General features: G+C 39.9%; 1 protein-coding gene across 3 annotated transcripts in view; it reads right to left on the bottom strand.

Moving 5' to 3' along the window:
- Positions 1-11843: 11843 nt before the first annotated feature.
- The window catches only part of enox1 (ecto-NOX disulfide-thiol exchanger 1), a 139706-nt gene continuing 132521 nt past the window's right edge, over positions 11844-19028 (bottom strand). For all 3 annotated transcript variants that reach the window (XM_069720107.1, XM_069720108.1, XM_069720104.1), the window contains 2 exons: positions 14644-14729; positions 11844-13714 (listed from right to left, as the gene is read on the bottom strand). In XM_069720107.1, the coding sequence (XP_069576208.1) occupies positions 13583-13714; positions 14644-14729 (218 nt within the window). In that variant the 3' untranslated portion in view covers positions 11844-13582. The remainder of the gene's footprint in view (positions 13715-14643; positions 14730-19028) is intronic.

Below are 19028 nucleotides of genomic sequence, written 5' to 3'. Positions count from 1 at the left end.
ATATATTAAACATGTTATTATATTATAATAAATTGCACAAATATACATTCATAGCATTTTAAAGATGAATTTAATTAATTATCTGGCCTGAAATTCCAAATTGGTGAATCTCTAGTTCTCTGCTTCCTATTTTTTTTTTTTTTTTTTGTAATTATTCACTCAGCAGCAAACAACAGAAATACAGTTCAAGATGAGACGGTGAACACAGTGGAGCATTTAGCAGCTAAAGAGCCACATATTTCTCTGAGGAGCTGAGGAAACCAAAAGCAGAGTAAAAAGAGAGAAGCTATGTCAGGTGGACACAAACATCCCCTGAATTATATTCTTTACTTCAATGCTTTCACCTTAAGAATGTAGCATTTTTTATATTTATGTGCTTTTACTTAAGTGCAATTTTGATTGTAGGAGTTGTAACAAAGTATTTTCACAGAGTGTCATTGTCGCTTTTACTGCAGTAAAACATCTCAGTACTTCTTCCACCACTGTATCAACAATTTTTTCAGGAGGTGGTGCAGACCAAAAAAGAGCGAAAAGACATAAGTACAATACATACTCATGTGACTATATTACAGTAGCCTACTGAAGAACTTGAGTAAAAGCACTTTATTACTCCCTGCTTCTGGTTAGCCCACAGTTCATGCTCGACTTAAAAACCCTGCAGGATGTTTGCTCAGTGTGATAACATATTTTGGATGCACCATTGACGCCGTCTTTTCCAGCCACACACACACACACACACAGCTGTCAGCCAGGAGTAGCATCATAATAGCCGACATACGATTTCACACAAGAGATTTCCCACTGTAATGGTTGCCAGGTGCAATGACAAGCATGCGTTGGTGACGAGACATGACAGCAGCGGGGAGTATGAAGGAATGTCTCGACACCACACTCGACAAAGGGAACACAAAGAGCTCTGGCTAATTACAGCCACTCTTCATTAGGGATGCAGCACAGTTAATGGAGGGCTGCTCCCTTTGCCTCCTCACAATACTGCTGCTGCTGCTGCACGCATTATTCATAGGCCAGCAATAAACACACACACACACACACACACACACACACACACACACACACACACACACACACACACACACACACACACACACACACACACACACACACACACACACACACACACACACACACACACGTTTCTGTAGCTAACCTTGTGAGGCCATTCACTGAAATAATGCAGTCTCTTGCCCCTTGGGCTAAAAGCGAGGCCTGACAAAAATGTCCTCATTTTGATGGTGAAAAACTCAAATTAGTACACACACACACACACACACACACACACACACACACACACACACACACACACACACACACACACACACACACACACACACACACACACACACACACACACACACACATGTTGGTCTTTCTATCTTTATGAGGACACTTGTTGAGATAATGCATTTCCTTGCCCCATACAAACCTAAGATTAACCATCACAACGAAGTGCCTAACTCAAACTCAAACCCAAACTCAAACCTAAACCTAATTCTAACCTCGACTGTTAAACCAAGTCTTAAACCTCCAACTGCCCTTCAAAGTTATTAGGACCAGAACAAATGCCTTCAAAATGTGGAAAAACTTAAAAAAAAAAAAAAAAAAGGCATGACCAAATGTTGCAGCTGGTGTTTTAGATTTCAGTTATCTTAAAGGGCCACCTCTGATTGTGTCTTGCAAGTAATCTTTCATCCAATCCATACCGATGCTGTAGGCAGTTGTGTGGAGAATACAACAAATATGGATTGGAAATATATCAAATGGAGCTTCTACATTTCTAAACTTTAGGTCCCTGATCTCAGTGAGACACAGACAGACAGAGTGTTGGACCAGATGGAGCCGCTGGATTAAACTTTCAAAGGCAATCATATTCTGTTGACAGAGGAAATACTGCAGCGGGATTTATGGTGCCTTTGAACTGTATGTCAGATGTTCGGAGACCTTTCCAACACAGAGGACGGTGCGATTCCTGGTCTCCACCTCCCAGTGCGGTGGTTCAGATCAGCTATAAACACATCTGCAGGGTTTCCCCAGGTTTTCTGGAGGACTTATGTGCTCTGTTATTTAACTAAAAACTTTTGTCATCTTCCCATAACCATTTGACAGAATAAAAGCATTTGTCTTCTTCCTAAAACTGTTTAGACATCTACAGCAGGTCACTCTTTTAGTGGGTGTTTCCAGTTCCTGAGTTATTGTAGCGATTCGAGTCTTTGCTCACTCTCACGCCTCGCTCTGAGTCATTTTCTCTGACAGTATCCCCCAGGCTGTCTCCTTGAGAACATCATCGGAGACAGCCATAAATCTTGGCTGGTTGATCTGCTTTACTTGGATTTTCTCTCTGGTTTTAATTTCAAGACGTTGGGAAAAGCTATAAATTTGTTTTCACAAGTCATGACCTCATGTCAACTGTTCACAAACTCCGACAGATTAAACACTTTCAGGGCTGATTAACTCCTAAAGACTCACGGACTAAAAGTGGACTAGTCTGGCAACAATGAGGCTACAAACAGCATGCTTCTGTTCAAAATGAATATCTTAAATGTCTAGTAATTGTATAGTGTGCCCAAATATGACCACCATCACTTACAGTATATTCAGGTCAGTACAGTATAGTATATTTCAGCTTGTAACTCATCGATTTTTCCATGTATTTGGATTAGACGCTACACAAAAATGCCGGGGGGCTACACTCGAGTGATGATATGAGTAATGATAGAGAAAACTCTAATCTTATTTCTGACCCGGTTGGACAGGATGTCTTAAAAATGAATTCTGAGAGAGCAGAAGCTGAGAAAAGTACTAATACAACACTGTAAGTGTACTCTAATCAATTCATCTGATCCTGATTTATCAACAGACAAACAGACAGGTAGGTAGATACAATAGAATTAAAGTAGAGATTAAACATAGACCCATAAGCAGAGTATACTGAAAAAAACTGCAACCACAACAATATTCTATACTGGGGTCTCGAACCTTAGCTCGTGAGCTACCAGTAGCTCGGTACCTGTTTCTCAATAGCTCGCAGAAGATTCAAACAATATGCAGTGATTCCCACATATAGACTTAAGCTTTCAAATGAAAATGGAAAAGAAATGCACACGGAAAAAATAATGCACATGCTGAGTATCAGTTTGTTATTGTTCACATAAAAGAAGCTTATTCTGCTGGTTTGGCTGGAGCTCAGCTTTGTGAATAAATGTTACTGAACATGAGTAGCTCTCAGACACATTCATATTGTCAAAGTAGCTTTAAGAGGAAAAAAGGTTGGAGACCCCTGTTCTATACTATTTACCTATATAGAAAAGGTAAATATAGTTAATTAGTAGCGATGAAAAATCATGTTTTGGCTTAAACATAAGGGACACTGTATCAGCAAACAATTTGATTTAAAATGCATTAATACAGCAACAATAAAGTGAAATAGTAAAACCATTTACTTGTCTGTGGTGCCTCCCCAACTGTTAAACTTCAGACAGTGAAGGATCACATTACGCTGTATTTGTAATTCATATTTCTCACATGGTTGCATCTCAGCCTTCCAAATATATAACAGCTGTACTTACTATTCTCCACAATATCAATCTATTTCACATTTTAGAGTAAAAGGAAATCCACCAGCTTATTTTACACCACCTCTATTTCTACATTACAAACATTTACAAGCCTCCATACAATTTCTGTGCAGCTTTCCGTGCAGCTTTCCTGACAATGTCGATGGTTTCATCCAGTGATTGTCATTAGTAGGAGTCGTTTTTACTGCTGCCAGGACACTGTTGGAAAAGGGATCTAAAAAAGGCTGTCCTGGTTACAGATAACTCACTGATCTCAATATTTTTGACAGGAAGACAAGTCATGTGATGTTTCTTTTATTTTTTTTGTACCCATTTTCATTTCCTATTGGACCATTTTTGCGGGATCGTCTGTCTGAGCTCAGTTTATTGTTTATCCAGCAGAGAAAGGAGAGCTGGAAGTCATTTACTGGCCTGAGGAACCATAATCCGGGCGGATGGCTACACCCTCTGTATTTTCTGTTTGTGTTTGATATTGCTTTCAGACACAATAGAAACACATGTGACACACACAGAAACAAGGTTGGGGGAGATTAATGGAGGGGGAGGGACTGTGAAAAAGAGACAGAGGACACAAAGGAGGAAAAAACGGAAGAGGAATGAGCAAGAACCAGTCTAGGAAACAGAGCTTTTCAAATGTATTTTACTAATTTGTTTTGGACAGTGTTCGGTACACCGTATTGTGTTGTACAATATGTCCCTTTTGAAAAAATAAAGTTGTTGATTAAATATGTACCAGAAGGAGTGGCATAACTGCATATGCTAAATCTGAAAGGCCATCACTGATCTAAACTTTGAGAGCTCTGATTTACAAATATTTAATTTATATGCTTAGATTATTAATCTGATATGACTGAAATTCAAACGGGTAAATCCAACTCCTCAAACTGACGTAAAGTGATAAACTGGAGAAATGACATCTCACTCAGATTTGCTGGAACTACAGAAACGGTCCACTGTGATTTTACAGTGGTGTTAGAGTGGTGCTTTTTTATTTCACAACTCTTTCATCTTTGACAGTCTAGACACACAAACCATCAGCAGACAGGTCTCATTTTGTTCTGTCATCAAGTTATTGGCTGAATGAACACTGATGAGAGATGTGACCTGCTGCTGGAGGTATTTGTTTCTGAAGAGATGCAGGGAAACAAGGAGTCCGATTAATTTCAGCTTTAGAATTGACACTGAACAAACTTGGCACTGACTCGGTTTAGTGTGAGCACAGATTTCACAGGATCCAGTCGTGGAGGTAAGATCATACAAGTTCAACAAAATTTGCGCTGTGTCTGCTAGCTTTAAAAGGCCTGCTAGCCTGCTGTAGCTCATATATTTGACCACCAGTGGTGGAACAAGTACTCAACTACGATACTCTAGCAATACCATAATGAAAAAAATCTATTATGAGTGGAAGTCCTGTGTTCAAAATCTTACTTTTTAAAAGTGCAAAGGTACTGTCAGCCAAATATACTTAAATGATCAAAAGTAAACGTACTCATTAAGCTAAATGGCTCAGTTTAGAGTAGTATAAATACATTTTGCTTCATTGACATGTACATGCGAGCAACATTTTAACGTTGTCATGGTAGAGATAAATTCAACACATTATACGGTTGAAGCATCTAATCAATGTATATTATTGCATATATAGTGACTGACCATATGTTTTTGGTATAAAATAAAATAAAGCTGTCAAATAAATGCAGTGGAGAAGAAGGTATAATATTTCCCTCTGAAATGTAGTGAAATGGAAATATTAAGTGGCATTAAATGGAATTATTCAAGTAAAGTACACATACTCCTAAACTGTAATTAAATACAGTACTTGAGAAAATGTACTTAGTTACTTTCACAACTGTGTACAACAACGAGTGGACGACTATGTGAACGTGAAGAGACCTTCTGACTGCGAATGTTTGACGACAGCCTGGACGAACAGAAGTTTCATATCAAAGTAAATGTCATGTACTCAACGCTTCCAGATGAATATGCGTAATGTTACAATTTGAGTAAAGAAACAGTAGAGTGCAGTAAACATTTTTATTTTAAATTGCAGTAAAGAAACAGTAGAGTTCAGTAGTAAAAAAAAAAGGCAGTAGATGTTGTTAAAGAAATGCAGTGGAATACAGTAAAGAAACACGGTAAATAATCACAGTAAAATAAAAAGCTATGAGATTTTGATCTTTAAGACTGATGTCTCCAATTAATCAAGTAATCAAACAAAGGGTAATACAAAATATTAAATGACAAACAGAAAGTGCTTGTTTTAGCATCATTTTCTATCATCTAATCCACTTCCTGTCCAGAACAGTGTGGTGCTTCTGTGTATATCCACAGCCAAACAAAAGCACCCGGTGAATGAAGCCACCACCAGCTGTTGTGTACAAATGGAAACAAGGATGGTGAAGGGCCCACTGAGAGACGAAAGCCTTCTGTTGACACAGTAAACCTAACAGAGCCATAAATACTGCAGCCAGCCTTCCTCCACTTGCGCTCCTTCCTCTCCTGCAAAGGCCGCCATGTGATTATGTGTGTTCCCTGCTCAGGAGTGGTGTATAAATAGTAAAGCGCTGCCCCAAATTGTGAAATTGGTTTCTCTCTTCACTCAGGCCCAAAGGAAACAGCAGCAACCGTGTAAAAATCTTTCAGGCTGCTGCCAAGATTTGTGGACAAACAGCAGCACTGGGGGTGTCGCAGTTAGGACTCGGACGGGACATTCCTGTCTGTTTTTGTTTTTAATAATGCAAACTAATATGACACTTCCTCGTCATTAGCTCACAGCCGCCTGCACAGAGATTTAGAATAAATATGTTGATGAACAAATGGTGTTTGGAATGACGCTGCTTTAATGAATGTCACGAGGTTAAATTGGAGAAATGATGAAATTGGCTGTGTTAATGATTTGAAATTGATATGCCAAACAATTATAGTGGGAATAATTACAAAGACAGTGGCTGATAACCAGATGCTGTCATTTCACATTAATGACAACATCACTTTATTTTTGGGCTCTTCTATTTTCCAGCTAATCTCCTGGAAACGTTCCTCATCGTTTCCTAAATATTAGTTTACCAAAGTGTAAATTAATAGAATATCTCCAAGAAAGTCCAATGCAATATAAACTCTGAACCTGAGCACCTTGCATGGTAGCTCTGCCACTTTTGGTATGTGACTGTGAGGGGGTCAACGGGAGGCGAACTGTAAAGTGCTTTGAGACCACTAAGGTGATACGCCGCTACATACGTGCAGACCATTTAGCATGTGATGTTACAGTCAACAATTAAAACACTTCATAATATAAAATTTCACCCATTCAGACATTGTAGTCCTTTGTATGCACAGTTGCCAAGACATACCTTTTCTGTGCTGGCAGTTCACATTGTTGTTGCTCAGTTTGTGTTTTTTTGTCCAAGATTTTTGTAATTATTCTTTTACTACTCAAAAGTCATGGGAATAAATCTACAGCACTATAAGATTTACAAAAAGTAAAAGGGTGTGAATACTTTCTGATTCCAATAAATGTGCTTGGGACCTAAACAAGATATATATATATATATATATATACAAGATTAATGTATTAGTCCTTTGTGCTACTTGCGGAAAGGTACAATATCTAAGTGGTTTTAGTTTAAAACTCTTCAAAATCAGAAGATGAAAAAATAAGTCATAAATGTTAATGTTATGTCTGTTTATTGTGTTGTAGAGATATCTACTACTGAGTTTAGCATGCTAATCAGCTAGCCTCAACTCGTCCCATTTTGTATTACCACGCTGCACCTCAAGAGGCGATAGTGAGTCACCTGCCCTCAGTTTAATGAGAGGAAGAAGATGTAGTGTCTTCGAGTTCAATATGAATATGAGTTCAAATAGATTTTCACTGCGAAGTTTGATGCTGAATTTGCTACATTTCTTCTTGACTGATTTAACAGAGATTCATTAAAAGGTTGGCCGTGGCCACATGTGGTTCAGAGCAGCTATAATAGCTGTTTGTGCCTGGCAGTGTTATCATCTAGTGATCAAACTGAGGCAATTTAATGTCTCAAACAAACAAGGCGTACTGACCTTGTCTGGACAATTCAAAACAGATCTTTAGTGCAGCTACCGAAAACACAAACCATACAAAAAAACATTTCAAAAGGTGTTGACATATGGGCTGTTTTCTTGATACTATCGTCTTGTTAAAATCAAGAATATGCAACAAACTATACAAACTTAACTGATTGATCCACTACTGGGCCTGTACAATCAAACTGTAATAACTGTATACCTAGATGTAACTGTACATACGTAACTGTAGCGCCCCGCCCCTTTACCCTATGTCTAAAGCTGCTGAAACTGACTGTTTGGGTTGGTCTAGCTTTACGGTAGCTACAGCTAAGGTTTTTCTTGTCTTATGGACTCGACTGATGAGCAAGAAAAAACAACAACACACAACTCTTCTTTCAAAATTAAACTAGTTTGCTGAAAATATTTCAAAAACAACACAAATACTAAAAATATATATATATATTTTTTTTAAAGAAGATCTAAGTAACTGGTCAACACCCTTATTGAATTTAAGTGTGAGCATTGATATTATAAAGATGTCCATTTTACCTGGACTACTGTATTTATTTATGTCACTACCAGTTAAAATCCCAACCAGACAATTTCAGGATTGGGACAGACAAATCTCCAGATTTATTTGGAACAGAAAGAAACCAAGGGTTAAATATAGCACGTCAACCATTAGTAAGGAGGGAGGTGGTATGTCTCTTCCTAACCTTAGAGACTATTTCCATTCTGCCCAATTAAAAACAATAGTTCTTTGGTGTGATAATGGTTACGAGGCTAAGTGGAAGGAGATGGAAAATGAATGCAAAGGTGTCCCAGTGCAAGCAATGATCGCAGACCGCAAACTAATGTTAACTTATCATGACCACCTGAATCCCATCGTCTCATTTACCCTCCACACTTAGTTTGAAGTTATAAAGCAATTTAATTTGCGGACCCAGTTAAGAAAACTCAGATGGCTTGCATATGATACAGAATTTAAACCAAATTATACTCCAAATACTGGACAAACCAAGGTATTACTGCTTTCTGCACAATAATGGAGAAAAACACATTACAAAGTTTTCAGGCATTGAAGGAAAAATACAATTTGGAAAAGTATGATTTTTTTCAGATATTTACAGTTACGGCAGTACTTTCTAAAAGAAATTAGGACACATGAGGTAACTATAGAACCTAACGAAATAATACAATTAACAGTACGGGCATACATAGGTAGCTCCAAATCAATAATTTCAAAAGTTCACCAGGGAATTACAAAGGGCAGAGGAACTACCACAACATATATCAAGGAGAGATGGGAGAAAGAACTAGAAGATAAAATATCCAGTCAGCAATGGGAGAATATGTGTGAAACCGCATTTTCTACTTCCTGTTCTATGTATCGGCGTGAATTTGGCTGGAAGAACCTTGTTCATTTCTTTATTTCCCCTAAAATGAAGACATTCTTAACTACAATACACCATAAATGCTGGAGAAATTGGGGGGAGGGGAGTGCAAACCACCACCATATCTTCTGGTGCTGTCCCAAGATACAAATATTCTGGGAAAACATTTGGAGAATTATGCAACATATTCTTGGGCAGCAGATCCTATTCACATGCAAGTCACTTTATTTGGGCGATCTACCAGAAGGAATAACAGGAAATGACAGGTGCCTCCTGAAAATATTAACAGTAGCGGCAAAAAAAGCAATTACTCGTAAATGTTTACAAACCGACCCACCTTCAGTAGAAAACTGGACTGAAATCGTTAAAGAAATCCACGATATGGAAAGATTGACCTTCCTGCTAAGACTAAGAAAGGACACATACATAGCAAGATGGACAAAATGGAGCAAATATTTGTCAGAACAAGGAAATGGCCAGGTGATTTGCCCTCCCTAACCTCACAAATTTTGGGATTTTGTATGCTGTAGACACTCATTATCTCTTAAAAAGATAAGTACTCTCTTCAACCAGGATGCTACCCCATGTATTGAAGACTAGTTCCAAGTTTAAGAAATGCTGTGTATGGAACCCTCTGAATATATTTTGGGATATCTGTTTGTTGGGATGAATTTATGGGTGACACGATTGTCTGACAATGTTGTTGGTGTGTTGTATGGTTGTTTGGATGAATTCTTTTTATTTTCCACTTATCTATATGCTTAATTTGTTTTTTCTTTTTGGTCTTTTTTTTTGGTCAGTTGCATGGTTATGTATTTTAATTTATTTTTCTTATTTTTAAGGGAGTTGTTTCTCTTTGCTGTAAAACACCTTAATAAAAAAAATTTAAGTATAACAAAAATATCACAAAATAAACGTAATTATCAGTCATATATACATATATATATATATATGTAAAGCCAACTATTAACTAATAAAATGACGTGTATTTTCATTACCTCTATTCATTTCATGTACATTTAGTCTCAGCATATAATGAGAAACTACAGTCTTGAGAGGGACTGCAGTGGAAGAGACTGCAGGCCTGCAGTAGGACTGTTTATCCATGAAAACTAGTGTGAATTCAGGAGCTTCAGTGAGTCAGTGATCTCTGTGGAATTAACATTTCTTTTGCTGAAAGAGATTTGTAAGCAGGTAGAGAGAGAAATGCTCATGCAATTCAGTCTGGAGGTTTACCAAAGATTGCGTTTGACACAGTGAAGCTCTGCCCTAGATTTTTATTTAGATATCCTGGGCATGCACATACACACATTAATCCTTTAGCAGCAGTGTGTGTTGCGACTGTGTTGCATCAGTAGCTCCTCAGTGGTCATGAACAGCCCTTCACAGGATTCACCAGACTTAAGAAATTCTAAATGTTTGAATGTTTTTATTCAAAATCCCCTTTTCGACTCAAAACCGTCTTTTGGTTTTTGGATGTTTGAGTATGGGGTCAGTTTTATGTCCTATGTCGCGAGCTCATTAAACATTTAGGCCTACGAGGAAATTATATTATTTCACATGCACAAATATTTACTGCCAATTGTACGATAGAAGTCCTTGTGTACAAATTCAACAACTGAGAGTTGTACAGTTAGTGGAGAGAGAAAAAACATCAGAGCACCTGTGTGTATAGAAGTAAGCAGCAAGCTGCCACCACGCACCAGAGTTTCTGCTTGAGGCTGCGCTGCAAGGAACACATCGGTTAACTCTGCTCTTGTTTAGGTCTACTCGTGCAAATCGATGAGTTTTTACAATTTGGGGGTGGAAACCAAAGGAGGCACTGGCCTTCCTACAATTGGTTGCTTTCTACACAGTCCCACCCACACTGCTTCCTTGAAAATTGATTGACAGCTTCCTTTGACTGAAGAGCTGTTTCTGCAAGACTTGAGACAGAAATGTAAACACAAGGCTCATGTAAATCCTAATAAATACAATCTTGTAACATAAAAGAATATTCAGTTTTATTTCTGACATTTCCCATTATTGTGGCTATTGTAGCTCTACATGGGTCGTGCTAACTTTGCACTCCCTTATCAGGGATACATGGAATAATACAAAACAGTGTATATCAGTGCAAAAAGCATGAGCTCCCTGCAGCGACTTCTCATTTCTCATTTCACAGTCAGCTAATGACCCTTAAAAGCCACAATAGCCACACTAATGGGAAATAGAATAAACATGATCCACATTCTAGCCTGGTAGTGCAACACTTGTAGGCCAGTGTAGATGTAGATGGTGAAAATATGTCATTGTATGAGACATTTTTCTGCTAAAGAGATATTGACATGTGCTGCTGTAAAACGTGAAACTTGAAACCTTCAGTGCATATATAAGTGGACTTATTGGAGAAGTAGAAATCTAATGTCTAGCAACTAAACTTGAATTCTCTGGGAGGAGAATTTATAACTTGTTTATTGAGATTTTTTTGTGGAAACAAATATATCGGACACAAATTTGAATGCCAAGGAGAATATTTTTATGAATCTTAAAACATGTCTGGAGGGCATATTCAAATTAGGAAAAAAATAGTCCCTTGAATGTTTTGAAAGTGTAACAAAAAACCTTTACATCTGCAGCACTAAAAATGAGGACAAGTGTGTGGCGTCTCATCCTCTTCAGTATCAGTATCAACATCGCTCACCTTCCTCCTGATCTCCAGACTTCGGTTTGACATCATCATCATCATCATCCCTAGAAGGAAAAGCATTGTTTGCTAAACTTAAGTGTTAATAACTCTGAGAGGTATATGAAAGAAGCAGGAGACAGTCAGGACCATAGTCATCATATTTAATTACAATATGTAACTTATGGCAGTAAGACTTTTCAGTCCGCTGCCTTCAGTGAACAGCTTCTTCGTACAGTATAATGAAATAAATTAGGCAGAGTGATCGAATGTACTCCTCGTTCGTGTTATCCTTTAACTAAATACAACTTTTGTCTCTCTTTATTTCAGTCTTCTCCATCCAGAATTTCCGAAACACTGTCGTTTCCACCTCTAGCCCTCCAGTCTCTGGTGTCGTGATTTCGACAGGGAGCCAACGATGAAGACAGGCCTGGAGTGTTTTCACACTTAGTCGCTCAGATTATTCCAAACCCTGGAGGGATTTCCCTTTTTAAACAACAACAAAAAAAGTGGCAGTAAGAAATGAATATGGTCTCATGTTTTGGGGCATTGTCTTTGCACACCAGCTCCAAATCTGTTAGCCATCATACATTTGATTTCAGGAGCAGTGAGGGCTAAGACACTCAGGAGTAATTCATGAATTTCATCTGTAGAAAAAGCATGTTTCTTTTAATACTTTGGGATATGCTAAAGCAGCTTCCCATGATTTGCTGTTTAAAAAATATCCTTATTTATCGTATACTGCCCTGAACTCTAAGTTCATTCTCTGTCTGACACAGGCTTCAATGTTTTCAGGGTGTATGTTATTTGACTGACATGCCTGTGCTGCAGTCATCTTGCTTGAATAGATAGGCGGGCATAGTCTCCTCCCATTTCTTAGTTGGATTCACCCCTCGCTCCTCCCCAGCTCGTCCAAATATGGTCACTTATGGCTGCAAAACAAAAACAAGATGGCAACGGCTGAAATGCCAGACTGGAGGCTTCAAAACAGCAGTTTACAAACCAATAGGTCCACCTGGTTTTTTTGAAAACCTGAAAGCTTTATAAATGACACAAGTAAAAATATGAAGCCGATACTTCAGTGCACTTTTAAACTCTGTCAACAATAAAATAAGACTTGTGCCAACACTCACAATGAGACAAACCTGTAGAAGGAAATGATACAACAGACATAATGTTTGACAATCACATTGGAAAGAGAGGATTACCATGAGTTGGCAATAATGACCAGAAAAAAGGTTCTTGTTGGATGACAGATTTAGAGTTGGTGTGCAAACCCCTTTCCAAACCCACCCCAGAGTGTCATGAGGACGGAGGGATCTCTGTGGTCATGCTACACGAAGCCCAGACAGTTTCTGGACAAGAGAGGAGATGAAGACTCCCATTTGATCGGCTAATGAGATGAGGTTTGGCATTAAATCTCTTAAGGATCAACTTTGGTATAACTGTTTTTTCTTTCTGTTGACTGAGCTGCTGCCTGGTGTTTGAGGCTCCAGGCTGTACCAACAACAAGACTACCAAGGACCAGGATTCAGTTCCAAGCAGAGACAGTTGCAGTGTTGTCCGGACTGTTTATCAGCATTAAGTCTGTAAGGTGTCGGGTCCTGTTGCAGTTCATTGTGAAAAGTATCTGCAGTGATGAAAAGTTTTGGACCTGGACCTGACATCCTGAAGTGACCTGTGTTTTGGGATTTTTTTTCCAAGGCCTGAACATCCTTTTCTTCCACAGACTCCAGTGTCTGCTCGAGTGAACATCATGGTCCGATGCGCTGCTGTATGTGAGGAACACGCGCGAACACACACACGCTTAGACCTGAAGGTCTGAGGCGTTATTGTGCTCCTGTTCACGTCAGTGTGTCTTCCCAGTGTGTGTGTGCGCTGTGCCTGTGTCACGCTGAACTGAGGCTGTCAAAACCACAGAACTTCCAACGTTTCTCCAGAGTTGCGCCGACGCCGCTCAGCTCCTGCCTGAACATACTTGGCAGACGGACCATGAGACGCTCCAGCTCCCCTGCAGACACCTGAGCGAGGACAGCAGTGATGAAAAATCACAAATAAAAATGTAATAACACATTTTGTTACTTTAGTGGGCCTCATACGGCAGAAGAATTCCTTTTTTTCCTTTTTTCTGAATTAAGCTTCATTGGATCTGGATCCTGCTGACATCCTTGGATCTTTAGGTATTTTACGGCTTCTTTTCTGTCGACTTATTTATTAACTTTTTTAATCCGCTTTAGTCAGAAAATGGATGAAGTAAAGAAGGAAGTTGTTTGCTAATCTGATAGATGGAAACATGTAGAAACCAAAGAATTACAACAACAAAAAATGTATTCCAGAAGGAAAAGCTCATCAGAGGGTAGGCTATTTACTATTGAGCCTATATTTGTTTACATTTTGTCATGGTGCCATTAAAAGTTAGCAGAATTAGCAGTTAGTGGTTTGTGTTTTTGGTACATTGCTGTACAGATAACTATCATTAGGTTACTTTGATAATGGAGAAAACCTAAAAGGTTTTGCATTTCTAATAGGCTTTGATGATGATATTTGCCACAATGGGACATCATTTTATCACGAGAGAGTGTAAAATGGGTGGTAACCTATTTTTGCTTTTGTTATTGTCGTTGTCATTATCACTGTGTTGTTCCGTGACCTTGAGTAAGAAAACACACAGTTGTACCAGAAAAACTCCCATCAGCCTCAGCTGTTCTTTGGGGTTTACTGCTAATTAGTAAATGTTAGCATGCTGACATGCTAAACCTAAGAGGTAAGCATGGTTCACACGGTAGACATTACACTTGCTGAACGTCAGCATGTTATTCTGTGCATGTTAGCACTGCTGTGCCCACAGAGCAGCTCTCAGGCTGGATGAAGGCAGCATAATGTCATTTTCACCCTGTAGGAAACAGGCAAATCCCTTCGCAAGGCATTGTTGGCCCTAAGAGAGCTTTACCTTTGAGTCAAGTCTCTGTATGTATGACCACAGATACTCAAGGTTGGCTCCGAATGGATGGACATGGAGGAAGGTTGATATAATGCCTGCAGAGAAGAAAACAGGTTGTCAGACAGACTCGTAGTTCAGTGCAAACAGGATCGGAGAAAGGAGAGTTCCAACCAATCACTGTAAGAGATGTTCAGTAACAAAGTCAAGGTTTTGTAAAGGGGAAAAATATGAATCTTTAAAGTCAGCGAAACACTACAATGAATATAATCATTAAAGTACTATAATACTTTACAACTGCAAAGGTCATGTTATTTAATCTAAGCACGTACCAGTATGTCTGTAAGTAGTACAAGGATCTTATATGTTGTCTGCAACACAATGTTGGTTAAGTTTAGACCGTTTTAGTTGGAGTATTGTTGAATTAGAGCATCTTGTATACTATACTATATACAGATAACAAAATAATACAGTAGAGTACAGTAAAAATACACAGAAACTATGGAAATAACTATGGTATAGAGATTAATAAGGGTTCAGTTTTTATTATGATTCACAGATCTGCAGGGGAAAAACTAGTCTTTTGCATTGTGTCATATGTTCTGTTTAAGATACTAATGTGAATCACAATGAAGATGCTTTTAATTGTGTAGATTTAGCATTCAACATCAATATTCAGTGCTATAAGAACACAGGCTTGGCAAGCTAATACAGTCAGCAGAGAGAGAGAGAGCTGACAGAGGTGAGATCCACTTGAGTGGATATTAGACGTAGAAGTAAAGACTGCAGTTGAGCAGCCAATCTGCATCCTCATGAAGCGCTGCACAATAAACAAATGGCACAGCGGCCCCGTACAAAAAATGCTGGCCAGAGCAGAAAGCACTCTCAAGTTGATTACTTCTGAGAGGTCCTGCAAAGCTCGGCAGTCATGCAGAAGGAGAAGGGGGAGGAAGGGTGGGGTGGGGTGGGGTGTGAGGCAATAGAGTGGCGTGCCCCTGGAGGATCCGGCACAGCCAATATTTATTTCCTTGATTTATGTGGCGAAACGCTGGCAATTACAGACGGGCCTAATTCAATTCCTTCCACCAGACCTGCTCACATGGGAGAGTGCCACCAGAGGAGAACTGTAGGGTGGGGGAGGGGGGTGGGGAGTGTGCACTCTTAAAACGAAAGTTAAATCTCCAACTTGCACCAAGGAAACTAAAAAAAAAACACGGCAATTCAGTAAAAAAAAAGGAAGAAAAAAACTCAATGTGCATGACTTGAACAATAACTTAAAATCTGAACTTTAAAGAAGCAGCAAAGTTTAGGTTCTAGGTTCTGCCTTGTTTTTAACTGGATCTTACAAACTAGTTTTGGATTTCTGTCATCGTGCAGGTCCTGCCTGCTTGTTTTTGGTGGTTTGCTGTTCAGATGTGCACGTGATAGTGATAGCGATCTTTGTTTTACCATCAGAACACAGAACAAGAAACCAGCAAAAGTTATTGTTTTTCAGTTCACATTTCCAAAATATAACTGCATAATTGGATTACATTATACGATATGCATTTTATATATTTTACCTTGTGTAGGTTTACATGCACCATTTTATTTTGAGAAATGTATCTGCTAAAGCATTTTCTCTTTGTTTGCTGTGTTAGACAAACTTAAAATGGCCTGGATGCTACAGAGTCTGTAAGTATGATGGTTTCAGCGAAGAAATACCCTGAGAAAAACACATGTATTTATGGTTATTTGCACGGATTGCACAAAATAGACCACTAGATTCAAGGACAAGTACCAGTGCAGTGTTGTTTTTACATTCTTACAGAAGCTATTTCACTTTATTCATCACTTATGCTGAAATAACCAGAAACAACTTTTGTATGTGTTGTAACCAGCTCCCACTTCATGCTAGTTGTTTGGAATGACAGTGTGGTCGGACCTTCATCATGGAGGCTCCATGTGAACACTCAAATAGAGTCAGAGTGGGTAGGGAGTGGATGCAGGGGATAGAATGGATTTATAGATACACCAAGTGTAATATTTCAAGTCTTTTTGTCATTTAAATTCAGTGTCTTTTATATGAAAATTGAAATGTGTGAATTCATGTCATGTTTGATTGCATGAGAAAAAAACAACCCACATGGCCTCTGAAAACGCTTCTGTTCGATGAAAATCTCCCAGCAACATCAGCAGCAGCAGCAGCTTGCCGGCAGCCGGGGAGGAAGACAGAGGGCCGGGCCGCCTCTCTCCTTCATATTTGGATTTTCTTTGCGCCACTAAGAGAGATAAATGTGCTGCTGTTTCTCCTGCTCTCCTCTGCTGTGGGCAAAACACTACAAATCACTTTGTTTTTATCAATACCACTTGCAGGGCCTGTGTAACATGAGGGGGAAAAAAACAAAGAAGCAGAAGCAGCTGAAATAAATTCAGTCCAGCTGCTGTGTGAGGCCGGCACTGAGTGAAATGCATGTCTGTGAGCTCGGAAGAGGACAGATAAAGAAAAGGAAGACACCGAGGCAGCCACGTTCAGTCAGTGTGTGTTTCAGTGTGGCAGAAGGTTTCAGTCTGTTTCACTGGTTCTGGTTGAGAGCTCTCCGAACCCCCAGACGGCAGACAGCAGTGTTTTTGTGTCTGTGCGAACATGACAGCGGTGGTATAAAGCTGAGATGAGTCAAGTGTCGAGTGCTCTTTTCCACTCATTTATGTGTGTTCAGTCATCTTTAATGCTCCAAACACTCAGAGCTCCGCTGAACTCACAAAGCAATCAATCCAGAGATGTTCCTCTATGTTTATGTAGAATGAACGGCTCTGCACAGTCTCTCTGGAAATTAAATTAGACGGCAATAACTGCCAGCATGTTCCAGTCGAAGATTTTATAATCTGAGTATGTTTATAATCCACCTGGAGCTGTGTACTGGAAGAGGTTCCTCGGAAGCAGCCGAGGACGGAAACAAAATGCTCAAAGTGCTCACACAATCACACATCACCTCACAAAGCAGTCAAATCAGATTCACATCCATCCTGAGGTGGAACCAGCAGAGCACAGCGCCGCCAGGGAGAGCAGTCATCGAGAAACTGATGGGTGGGCAAACGTTTTGAAGTATGCAGCAACATTTTCCATGGATAAGGTAATGGACAGGTGAGAGAAGCTTAAAAGGTTCTTAAACACCAATGTCTGCTAATGATTGTCTGTCTTTCAAGCTAGAGACTAATAGTTGACAAGATGTTTAGATATGTGGAAACAAGAGTGTAATTTCCACCACGGATGGATTTTCTGATCTGATGCTCTCTAAATGTCCTCCCTTCAACTGACTCTTTCTCCCTCATGCATCCTAACTCGGCCACAGACACTCTCCGTTCTCCTCTGTCTTCCTCTCTTGATTGTCTCTGTCCTCCTCCATGTCCTCCAGTCCTCCCCAGCTCTGTGGTTGTCTGACTTGGTGCTCCCAGAGAGACACTATGAGAGCAGCAGAAAGGAAATGGAGAAAATCTAACCACCCTGACGACCTGCTCACCTATCAATCTCTCCTCTCCTCTTTCTCTGCCTCTATCTCTGCAGCCAAAAGCTCTTTCTACCAAACCATCTTTTCCAACCTCCTTGACCCCCCCCTCTCCTCCCTCCTCCCTTCTACCAAGCCACTTTGTCAACTACTTTACTAAAAAGTTGATGACATACGCTCCTCTTTTTCAAACACAGCTTCTATAACTACATGTCGATCATCTTCATCCCCTTCGCTTTCCTCTTTCACCCCCTGTCTCCCAATCAAGTTGTTACCTTGGTAACCTCCCCCTCCCCCCATCCCATCTCACATTCTCCAGTCTATTGCTTCTGACCTTCTTCCTTTTCTCACCCATCTCATCAACACTTCTCTGTCATCGGTCTGTTTCCTGAACTCTCTGAAGGAGAGTGAACCCTCTCCTGAAGAAACCCCCCCTCAACCCGTCTGAAGTAAACAACTACAGACCATCTCTCTTCTTCCCTTTCTTTCCAAAACCAAAATCAACTCTCCTCCTATCTCCACCATAATAACCTTCTTAACCACCAGTCTGGTTTCAACAGACCACTCAACAGAGACGGTCCTCCTTCTGTCTCTGAGCAGCTTCACACTGCTAGAGCAGCCTCTCTGTCCTCTGTCCTGATCCTTCTAGACCTTCTGCTGCATTGGACACAGTGAACCACCAGATCCTTCTTTCCTCCTTCAGGACCTCGGTGTCTCAGGCTCTGCTCTCTCCCTGTTCTCATCCTACCTCAACGACCTCACCTACCGGGGAACTTGGAGAGGATCTGTGTCTGAACCTTGTCCTCTCACTACTGGTGTCCCTCAAGGCTCCGTCCCGGGTCCTCTCCTCTTCTCTCTGTACACCAACTCTCTCGGCTCTGTCGTTCGCTCGCATGTCTTTTCCTACCACAG

The sequence above is a fragment of the Brachyistius frenatus genome, unplaced genomic scaffold (assembly GCF_029030835.1).
Source record: "Brachyistius frenatus isolate BFR_SWC_R1_liver_20210118 unplaced genomic scaffold, ASM2903083v1 Contig_232, whole genome shotgun sequence".
NCBI classification, from domain to species: Eukaryota; Metazoa; Chordata; class Actinopteri; family Embiotocidae; genus Brachyistius; species Brachyistius frenatus.
The sequence above is the reverse complement of the archived record's forward strand: the minus strand, read 5'-3'. Positions and strand labels throughout refer to the sequence as shown.